At 39.4% G+C, this 11,753-nt stretch overlaps 1 protein-coding gene across 9 annotated transcripts in view; it reads left to right on the top strand.

Annotated features, from left to right (window-relative positions):
• Positions 1-11,753, top strand: part of VPS13B (vacuolar protein sorting 13 homolog B) — a 478,347-nt gene continuing 466,594 nt past the window's right edge. For all 9 annotated transcript variants that reach the window (XM_083824116.1, XM_083824118.1, XM_083824115.1 and 6 more), the window contains exons 1-3: positions 1-695; positions 1,704-1,881; positions 6,915-7,058. In XM_083824116.1, coding sequence (XP_083680242.1) covers positions 1,735-1,881; positions 6,915-7,058 — 291 coding nt within the window. In that variant the 5' untranslated portion in view covers positions 1-695; positions 1,704-1,734. The remainder of the gene's footprint in view (positions 696-1,703; positions 1,882-6,914; positions 7,059-11,753) is intronic.

Genomic DNA, 11,753 nt, shown 5'->3' with positions numbered 1-11,753 from the left:
TTAGAACACCACACGAAAGCGATACGGGAAACACACATCTTTATTAGACAGGTTGAGAACCAGCTACACGCTTGCTGCCACCGACATCTGCCCAACGGCCACCCGTCAGCGCTGCGGGAACCAGGCGGCGGGGAGGGAGCGGGCTGAAGCCCTGCAGCCTCCAGGAACACATCCCAGGATTAATGTAGGACAGGCTGGAGCCCGTGCTCTCAGCCCGAGAGGCCTCCTTCGGCGCCCCGCACGGCGGCAATGTACCGAGGAAGGCGGCTCCTCCTCAGCCGCGGACACCGACCGGCAGCCACCACACCCCAAAGCGACCACCCTCACAGGGCGGCCGGCACCGCGCATGCGCACACCCCCTCCCCGCCCCATAACGCCGGGGCGGAACTCCTGGCAAACACCTCTCCTCCGCCTTCACGCCCACCTTCCGGCCTCACCGCGGTGCTCCCCTTAAACCCTTCCGGCCGGGCCGGCCAGCCCAGACGCGCCCGGACGATAGAGGGGAGCGCACGGAGCGGGGAACCAGGAAGCGGCCGTGAGGCGGCCGCGCAGGGCGCCGGGCTCCTGCTGCCCGGCCGGCCCTGGAGGGGGGCACCGAGCCGCTGTGGGGCGGGCACCCGGCCCCGCACAGCCTCGGGCGGGCGGGCACGGCCGGCACGGGAGCTGCTGGGGGTGCCCCGGCTCGCTGGGGAGGGGTGCGTGTCCCTGGGGAAGCGCGGCGGTGCGGGGAGGGAGGGGAGTGTGGGAGGGGGGGTGGCACTAGGGGAGCCCAGGTGCGGGTGGGGGGCGTTGGGGTGAGGGGGGCGTTGGGGTGAGGGGGGTTTCAAGCAGGTGTTCTGGCTCTGTGCGCGTTGGTTGGGGTGTGAGAGCGGCGAGGTGTTTCTCGGGGGTGTCTTAATACGGGCGTTTGTTAGTTAAGAGCGGTAGGATCTGTATGGGTTTAGCTGTAGTGTAAGTTACTTGTGTGAGTTTTAGGTGAAAGTATGGGAGGGTGCTTGATATCTTCTCCATCTCCCTCCCTCTGTCTTTTTTGGGTAGTGAACATCCTAGTTATTAGCTCCTATATATATACGTGTGTATATGTGTATGTGTGTATATATATATCTAAAAGCTGGGTATTCATAAATCCAAATAGACTTGCTTTCATCTTGATATCTATTTCATATTTAAGTGTAAGTATACGGATGGTTGGGGTTGCTCAGCCTGGAGAAGGCTCCCAGACAGACCTCATTGCAGCCTTCCAGTACCTAAACAAGGCTACAAGAAAGCTGCGGAGAGACTCTTTGGTAGGGGGTGTAGGGATAAGACAAGGGGGAATGGCTTGAGACTGAAAGAGGGTAGATTTGGATTAGATATAAGGAAGAAATTCTTCGCTCAGAGGGTGGTGAGGCCCTGGCACAGGCTGCCCAGAGAAGCTGTGGATGCCCCATCCCTGGAGGTGCTCAAGGCCAGGCTGGATGGGGCTTTGGGCAGCCTGGTCTGGTGGGAGGTGTCCCTGCCCATGGCAGGGGGCTGGAACTGGGTGGGCTTTAAGGTCCCTTCCAACCCAAACCATTCTGTGGTTCTATGTCTGTATACGTATCCTTTGTTTAGAATATGAGGTAGATTTTTTGCCTATGTCCAGACAACGTGGTTGTCACTTTACTGGAAGTTATGCTGACAGATTTGTAAATAATACCTCATTGTCTTCTCTTTGTTTCTAGTGCCTGACCCGTAATACAGAAATCTTCCAGAATGTTGGAGTCCTATGTAACTCCCATTTTGATGAGTTATGTGAATCGCTACATCAAGAACTTGAAGCCTTCAGATCTACAGTTGTCACTCTGGGGGGGAGATGTTGTGCTTAGTAAACTTGAATTGAAGCTGGATGTACTTGAACAGGTATGTTCTGATTAGAGTAGCTGTATTATGTGTCTTTGATTTTGGGAAAATCAAGAGTTTACCAAACAGTTTACATGGGTCTGCACAGATAAATGTTCACTTACTACTTGTTTTTCTTATGCAAATTGTTTTTTCCTGCATATAGTTACTCTCGTATTAATTCTATGCTATTTGTTTAGTGATGAATGGTAACTTTTTTCATTTTCTACAAGCTAAGGGGGCGTGAAGAGAGAGGCTCTTTTGTGTGTATGTTTATTCTTTCAGTGACCATTGTTTAACAACAGAAACATCTAACTAGATCGCTTTTCCAGTCATATTTACCAATTGCATATAGTAACTAGTTCAGAATGTCACACAGTCAAGGAAGACCTCTTTTTAATTATGCAAACCAAACACAGATTTGTGTTCTCTGTATTGTTTTATGGCTATGGTTTTAATCATTCTAGTTGTATCTGAGCCTGAGTAATTGAGGGGAGAATTTTGTCAGCTAGTTTACGTGGATTAGATCTGAGGCCCCGTAACTTAACAGTAAAAAGAAAAGCTTCACCAAGTAAAACAATTGGTGAAGAATTTGGAGCCTGTAGTTAAAATGAACCGGGTAAGTCTTTGCTGAGGAACTGCTTTCTTCTGTGCTTATCCGTGTTGACAGTGTAAGTGTGTCAGACAGATAAAGCTGTTGTACACGGAGTAGCAAGTCTGAGCTAGAGTCCCGTGTCCAATTGTATCCCAAATGAAGGGGCTGAGAGAGAAATAAAATAGTGGAAGCAAAAACTAATGGAAGATATAGATAATACGGCCTATGGAAGAGCAATGTAAAAGACAAGGACCGTATCTTAATTTTAAATAAAGTAAGATGAGGCAAGAGTCTTTTTTGCATGTCTTTTATGTGTGAGATAAGAAAGAATGGAATAAATTTTACTCAGGAGACTTAGACTGGACATTAAGGAAATTTCTTCTCATGTTTTAATCAGATTATGAGGCATTGGAGTAGACTGTGGAGACTGTGTGGTCTTTATCAGGGGAACCTTTAGAAATATGAAAGAAGTGTTTATGGCCAATAAAGTATCTCTGATCCACTTTCAGAATAGGATCAAGCCTTTCAAGAGATATTGTCAGTCTTTCTGTAAAGAGCCTGATTAATTTTCCTTCCAAGTATTTGGTGGCCTTTGTATTTTCTCTCAAGGCAGATGCCTTTCAGTTCCTCATTTTCTTGGTACGGGATGCCCATACAATTAGTGTGGGTACTAGATTGCAGTTGGTAGGATGTGTTCCTCCTGTGTATATTTAAAGTCTTTTTAATTTTACATGCTATGGAATCAAAGGAGGATTGATCAGAAGGGAATTCTGGATGTTGTCTGATCCAACCTCCTGCTTGGAGCACTTGGAGCTGTTACCAGCATTACATGAGATCAGTTTTGTTCTGTTGAGTCTTGGAATCTCCAGCCTGGGTTGTGAAAACCTCCTCTTTGGGTAAACTGTCACAGTGCTGTACCGCTCCTATAGGGATAAAGTTTGTTCTCACAACAAACAGTGACTTGGGATGGATATATCAAACCATGCATGGTACCTGGCCCTATAGGAGTTTGCTATCGCCTACTTTCAAGGAGTTTCTCAGAGATGATCCTTGCCTGTACGTGTTTCAGCTCGGTCCATAAATACCCAGTGCGATCTGTTGCTGTCTTGGCTGTTCTACTGGCAAGTGCTGCTTCATGAACCCTTGCGCAAGTCTTATTGGCTTTGATGGGGATGTGGATGTATAGTAAATACAAAATGTAGCTCAGTTTTTTTTTAACAGTTCATTTGGCTGTGTGTTTATGTGAAATGTGGTGATCTTCATTTGGCTCTTATGCTTTGAACCTTGCCTGGACCCACAGAGCATATTTAGGATGTCCTTTATCTCTTTTTTTCTTCTTTCTCCTTTTTGTTCCTTTTTTTTTTTTGAAGGGATACTGCTTTATTCCTGCTCAACAAAACTTTTTTTTTTGAGTATGTAATAATGCAACATCCCTAAGCCTTTGCAGCTGGCAGGAAATTCCCTTAAAAAGCTGAACTCTCTAGAAGTTACCTGTACATGTTAATGTATTTGGGAACATTGAACATTGTTAGAGGATTCCAGCTTTTCTTGAAATCTTTTGTAATATAGCTGCTGACTTAAATTTATCAAACCCAAAGAGAGAACATTTCTGTACCTGAAAAAAAAAATATATATATACTTGATATGTATATATATGTATATTTTATATGCAGTCATTAAACTAAAATAATATAACTTTCTGGAGTGACTTTGCAATAACTTCTAGGGTCTGTCTCTTCCCCCACCTGATTTGCCATTAGGCAGTATTTTTGACCATACCAGTTCTGTAGTGAAAGCTGAGTGCTTGTTTGCACTCAGCCTCAACCTTCTAGCTACAATGTGGCTTTCAGACATAATTATGGCATTCTTTGAATCCTCAGTTAATTTCATAATAATTATCTTCAGTTGAAGATTAAAGCTAATAAAATTAGGATCTCTGAAGATATTTTTGAGATTAACAGTACAAAGTAAAAAGTTACTGTAGTTGCCAGATCTATTCAGACATGTTAATAGCTTGATAATTCTTTAGTGATGGAAAGATTCTTTAAACATTTTAGCTAGCTAACACGTTCTGTCTGGTATCTTGGTCAAAGTGTTTTTGAAAGTTAATTAAAAATGTAATCAGTGTGTGACTGTAGGGTCTTTAAACCATTGGTTACAGTGGTAACTGCCAGTACCTTTTGGGTCATGTATGTTGTTTCACTATGTTGTCTTTCGCTTTTGTAAAGATAGATTAATGGGGAGAAGAGCAAAACATGGTTTGTGTTAAGACTTCATAAAGATTGAATCTGCATTGACACCTGAAACACAAATTGTGTTGCAGGGATAGTGTATGTGAATAAACGCGCACAGTAGAAAATCCAGGAAACCTTACTATAGCGTTACACTTTTATAATGACTGAAGGTTTTAATCTGAAAGCATTCAAATAATAGCGAAGACAAATACGAAAAATGACAATGTACTTAAAATAACTTTAAGGAAATGAGGGTGTAAAAATATCTTAAGTGTCTGAGCGATGTGCCACCGTGTTACTTGCGAAGCACCGCCTTGAATGTGAAGAAGAGGTATTTGAACACTGACATTGAGGAACAGTACTTACACCCCAAAGTTAAGAAGAGCCTTGTATTTTAGAGCAAGGGGAATTAAGATCATCTGGTCTGCGGTCTTGCATGATGTCAGCCAGTTATTTACATGTCAAGCCCATGAGTTTGTTTTCAGCCATGTCATAACTTTTGAAAGATTTATATGATGTAAATGTAAAATTTAAAAGGTAAGGCCTAATCTGTCGTAAGTACAAAAATACATTCAGAATTTCATGCTATACTTAATGAAAGGGGAAAGATTGCACAGGAAAGGAAGAGAAATAAAACTGGTCTTTGTTATGTTGGATTATAAACAAGTTACTAAATTTGGCACACATTTGTTTTGTATTGTCTACCGAAGTAACACAACAAAGATTTCTCTGCATTGCTGTAACGAAACTTGCTTGTGCAATTAGGATAATGTCAGACACTGTTTGTATCAAAATTCCTTTGAAACAAAGGAACTATGTTTTCTAAATACGCCGAAGTTCTGTGTCGCTGTGCATTTGGCTGTATTGCTTCAGTTTGAAAGGATTCCGACTTCCATTCATTTTTTCAATACCATGCTGTTAGCTAGAAAAAAAGTGGGAATATGTTAAATCCGTCCAGCAAATGGTAGGAAAAGATGTGTTGTAAAATGGTCTTTGAAGTAAATTCATAAGTTCCATGTGTGAAAACAAGTCAGGATCTAGAAAGACATTGTAGTACTGAGGTACATAAAAAAAATTACATATTTGTGAGTGAGGAAAGGGAGTTTATTTCTATTATCATAAATAGTAATAATTTGCTGTTTGAGTCATGAAAGCATCGTCCCTTAAATTGTAGCGTGTTTTTTAGATTGCATGTTTTTCTGATCATTTATTTCTGTGGGCTCCCACAAAGCTGCAGGACAGAAGATACCTTTTCATTTTTGGTATTATCTGTGTAGCAATGTCTGTAACTAAACTGTCCTGTACTTGGTTTTCAGTGGCTTAACTGCAACTGTCTGGATTAACATTTTATGTGTGGTGATTTTATGCCTAAGGAGAGAGGCTTTTAGCTAAAATCTTCCAGTGTATTTGTGAAAGGGATGAAGAAACACTTGTAAAATCAGATTAACAATTCTCAAACTATTTTCAAGAGAAGGTCTGTAACTCAGGTTTTGGAATGAGGACTTGAAATTGTGATTTTGTGTAGGTATAGTCAAGGTGGCAGCCAAGAGTCCGTGACAGGATATGTTTTCTGTTTCCTTAACCTTTAAATTTATTTTAACACTAGAATGAGAGTACAAACTGTATTTACATAAAATAAAGGGACCAAATAAGCATGTATCTAACAAAAACTCATTAGTATTTTCTACTTTAAGTTGTTAGTGCCTCATAGCTTTTGTATAGGCTTCATTTTTGTTTGTGTCCAATCTTAAGAGCCCTGAGCTCTTACAACTCAAAAATACTAAAATATTTTGGAAGAAGTTGCCTTGCTGTGGCTTTGTCAATGTTTGTTTAATTCCAGATTTGTTTTCAGAATAATTCAGTTTGGGTATCAATTTAAGTATTTACTTTCACCTGGTTCATTTCTACTTATCTCTGGAATAGTGACACACTTTGTGGTAGCTCCATGGAAGAGGTGGCTTTAAACCTTCTGTTATCAAGGACGTAGGAATCCAGATGAGTCTTTAAAACAGACTAGTTGTAATGTGTGAGCAATTAGTGGGCTAGTTGCCAAATTCAGAGTCACACTGCTAATTTGGGGAGGGAGAAGAACCTTTGACTTAGGTCTTGTGCCAGAACCTTAAAATAATAAGGTTCAAGTTACAAATAATAAGTTACAAGTGTGTCTTGAATTTTGATATATTTCAGTAGTTAATTGATCACCCTTTTTCTTTTGTTGTTGTTAGGAGCTGAAACTACCATTCACTTTTCTAAGTGGGCATATTCATGAACTTCGGATTCATGTGCCATGGACAAAATTAGGATCAGAACCAGTTGTCATCACTATCAATACAATGGAATGTATCTTGAAATTAAAGGATGGGGCTCAGGTAAGAAATGTGATGAATGTTTGTTTTTCTCTCATTTAGAGGTTGATGAGAATAATAGTTTCTATAGGTCACTTTATTTTAAGCCATCTGAAGAATCAGGCGAGTGAAGCTATAGTTCTTCCCATCATGACTAGTCTCGTCCTTTATATGTATTTTTAATGCTGTATTAGCTCTAACAGCGTTCTTTCAGGTGTAAATCCCTGTTAATAGTGCTCTACCACAATTTTCATTTTGCTTGACAACAAATGGGTTGTGAGAGCAATATAGCATCCCTCCCAGGAACTCTTCTCCCTTTTTACATTATCATACTTACTTAATTGAATGTACTTGGAATAATTACATGTAAGGGTGTTAAAGGGCTTTTTGTTTAGTTGCTTGTAATAATTTGTCCATTAGACTGTTTCACAGGCTTAGAAAAGATTTTCTTCTGACACAGCAAAGCTCAAACATGCAGTGGCTCAATCTTGTTGTATTTCTGACTTGGTCAACAAAAGGTAATTGGGTATGTTAGTGTTGGAACTTGTCTTTTTAGTCAGTGTGGTGCTTTAACTCTAGGGAAGCTTTGCTTTTTTGTTTGTTTGGAAGTCTTGTTCATGTTTTAATTTCAACAGTCCTCTGCTTTTATTAAGTATCCTGCCGAAGAAACTTGCAATTTGTGCAAAGCTCTCAGTTGTTCGGTAGGAAGCTTAATGAGCTATTAACATTTAACATCAATAAATAGTTATTAGCCAGCAAGAACATTAGAGTGCACTTTTCTATTATGTTTGATATTTTTTGTAATTTTTCCACAGTTTGAGAGCTAAAATGCTTTTGTTGCTGGAGTAGAAGTCTCTAGCCCTAGGTATGCCACCAGCAAAGCATATACTTGTGTTCTGTAGTTATACTTAATCTGTGTTGCATGCATGCGCATACAAAAGTACACAGACCAACAGCTAAATGCTAAGTACTTTTCCAATGTTAAGGTAAGATTTTGAGGCCAGATGTTCCTTGAGAGATATGTTTTAGAAGCAGCAAATTAAAATTAATTATAGAAGCTGCAGAAAAAGATTTGTAGCCCCTTTGTGCAATCCAGAACTAATATTTGATATTGGACCATGCAGATGGCTACTGCTGGAATGATCAGATTTCCTGTTTGCATGGTATTTGAAACTTAAATTTTGTGGTGCATACAGCAAAAGGTCAAATGTCATGAATGTAAGGCGCTCTCAAAACAAGTATTTGTTACAGATGTTTAAGATTCAGGGGCAAGAAAGGATTTTTCAAAATTGCAATTGACATTTGGACAAATTATTCAGTGGTACGTACACTCAGGAGAGTAAAATTTGGATCTGTGCCATAGTAGGATTATCTTTGACTAATAAGAATGTAAATGAAAATACTTTTATGCTGTTTTCTGAGGATATGGTTTAAGAAGTTGACAGCTTGAATTTTATTTCTTAAATTACTGTTCTAAAAAGAAAATATTTTGACAAATTCTTGTGTTGTAAATTCCAGTGTGACTGTGCAGTTGGCTAAGACCAGTTGTCATAAAAATGTTTGTAATTAGTACATTAAAAAATTGGATGAAATAGAATATTTCTGTGGAAGATGGAAGCAAAATCACTTTTGGAGAATTTAGCTGAAACTGGAACCGTTCTGCCCAGGACTTCATGTCAGAAAATAGCATAATTAGCAAGAAAGTTCAGTTTAGTTCTCAAAAGTTTATTGGCTTAGTTCTGCATTTCCTTCCTCAGGCAAAACCTTTAATGAGCACAAGTATAAATTCACCTGAGCAAAAAATCCTCAACATGGAGTAAATTGCTCCGTTGGAAAGGGGCTGTTTCAAAGAGTGTTTATTTAGAAGAGGTATGGGGATTATAGTTCACAGCATTATGTGACATTACTGTCCCTTGAACCTTATAGATTTTGGTGGACCAAAAAAACCTCTTTCCCTTTATATGTCTTTCTGAGGAGTGCTAGTCCCTTGGAAATGCTTCTGTATGTCAGTGCTTTAGTTTCACTGATACCATGTCACTGCTTAGTTTCATTGTTAGTTTTGTTTTCTTTTGTTTCTTTTTTATGCTATTGCTGTGTCTCCTTTATTTAGACAAAAACTTGGAGTAGACAGCAAGATGGACAATAATGGCTCAACTTCTCGTTTCATGATAACATTCTAAGCAGAGCTGTTGTGCAAGTGGTATATAAAGCCCACAGCGTGGAATTAGTGATGCTTTTAGCAAATTTGGAAATGGGAGCATCTCGAAGGTCACTGCTTTTCCCATCTTTACTGTGCTTTCCTTCCTCCCTTCCTTGCCTTCTTTGCAGGTGACAGTACCATTTCTGTAACTGGTGGAAGTGTTGAATAAGTATGGCTGCTTTATAAGAAGATAAAACTTAAGTGCATCAGGGACAGAACTTTGCAGTGAATAAGGTGGTGTTTGGTAAAACATGCTTTGTATGTAAATAATTTGTTATAAATTTGGTTGATGTTAGATAGTGAACTCAGACTTTGGTGTGCAGCATTTTGCGTTGTTTTGATGTCTGTCAGCTTTGTGCGACTGTGCTTGTTTTACTGCTTCTGAGTGTAGCCTTCTGCAGCACTGAGCTTTAAACGTGACCACTTAAATTATCAAATCCATGAAAAATGTTGGTTAAGTATGATTGAGGTGTGTTCTTACAGTCTTAAATGTGGTTCTGACCTTGTACACTGACTTCCATTCATTTAGTTATGGTAGTTACTTCTATGAGATTGTTCCTCATGAATATTAGGTATTGTTTCAGAGAGTAGTTGAAGTTCCTGTATTATATTCTTGTAATTAGTTGTATGTCAGAACTTTATCTAGAATTGAAATCCCCTTGCTAAACCTCAGTTGGGGCAGTTCCCTACAGTAGAGTTTCAGTTGCCTTTTTTGTCCTGTTGGACCCTTCTTAACGTTTTACTTTTCCTGCCCAATTTTATTTTTTTTGAAAGCTGGTTGAAATTCTTTGCTCATTCCTCTCCTGTGCCACAATAACTGTGTGCCCAAACCAGAGGCTTTAAATTCAGTCTGCGCTAATTGGGAAGGATAAGTCTGTCTGTCTCCTTCACCTTAATGGCATTGTAGCTAAACACACGACTGATCTTTCTGTTCAACCTTGAATTTTGTGGTTTTTAGTCTTGGAAATGACGCAGATGGAAAGGAGATTCAAGGAGAAATGTATTATCTGCGTTACTGCTTTGCTTTTGAATTCTTGTTTTTAATCAGGACACAGTGCATCGGGAGTAGCCAGTGTATATGGTGAAAAATGTCTCTACCCCAAGGACCTCTGTAGAGCTCAGAGTTGGACTTGATACTTTTGGGTGCCTTCAACTCAGGATCTTTTATGTTTCTGTAACAAATTACCATGTTGGGGAAGACAACTGGATACAGACACTTACAGGGGCACAAGGAAACTAAGTAGTTGTTTGGATCAGCATATAGACAATTAACCACTTGTTCCTTTCATAAGGCATTACAAAGAAGGTTTTGAAGGAATATAATTTTGTGAAAACAGTGGAGAAACAGCTCACAAGCGTGGTTGTCAGAAGAGCAGACACATTCTTATCTGAAAATCAGCAGAGACTGTCATCGAAGAATGCTGAAAGCAGAAATTGATCTTGACTAGCAGATGATCGAGATGGTAGATAGGGTGTGCAAAAAGGTTATGAAGGACTTTGAAAGGGAAGACAGAAGGCTTGTATTTGATGATGAGGTTATAGTTATAATGTGTTTGCTTAGGTGGTAAAGCTAGCTCTAGGTCCTTAATAGTGGTTTATTATTTTTTTCCCCTTCTCACTTCGCTTGTAGTAGTTCAACTGAATGTGATTGTATGGACAATCAGTGTTGTTTTTTCTGTTCGAGTATATGTGTATGCTGTTCAATGACAGCAAAAATATGGTAAGACTTGAAATCAGAGGACTGAGAGTCTAGTGGTCCACCTTTCTGCTTTTCTTTTGCTTGTGTGCAAGCTCAAGCCAAGTCTTTATTTTTGAAATATTTTCATTTGGTACTTGCTCATTTTCATGGTGATGTCTTTTTAGATCAGTAAATCTGATAGTGAAGTTTTACATTCGTATGCAGAGTGTAAGGTAAAGAGCACATCGAGGCTGCCCTACAGGATGCAAACTGTTGTCAGCTAGTGTTGCTCGAATCATGATTTCATGTTAATAACATGTGAAATTCAGTGTTAATTCATGCTGCTTTTGTGTTTTAATACCTTAATATAACAAGGAGGATTTTGTCTGTGTGCACATGCAAATAAGTATATCTAAGTAAGAAGAGTGATTTTCTATATTGCTTTTAATTAACAAAAGATTCTTTTGTGTAGATCAGACTTAAAAAAAAAATCTGGCAATTTTCTTTTGCTTTTTTGGTTCAAGGCAGGAATTGAGACCCACTTAAACCAAAAAGAAATCTTGATTTCCATTTAACTTCTGTCCTTTCTGATGATTCATTTTCTTTGAAATAGGGACTAAACTTTAACATTTTCTTACTGATTCAGAATATCTGTCACATGCTAACCTATTTGTGAAAGGTATTTGTATGTACATTATTAAAATTGACTTGGACTTCATAGTTTCAATTTCTGTAGAAAGTCTTCAATGCTGATGTTTTATGTACTATTTAAGGCCTCAAAGACATTACCTAACTGAGATGCAAACACCAATTTGCGATGCCAGGTGCACAAAATAAGGTA

The sequence above is a fragment of the Anser anser genome (genome assembly GCF_964211835.1).
Source record: "Anser anser genome assembly, chromosome: 2".
Classification (NCBI taxonomy): Eukaryota; Metazoa; Chordata; class Aves; order Anseriformes; family Anatidae; genus Anser; species Anser anser.
Note: the sequence above shows the minus strand (reverse complement) of the source record. Positions and strands in the feature narration are given on the sequence as shown.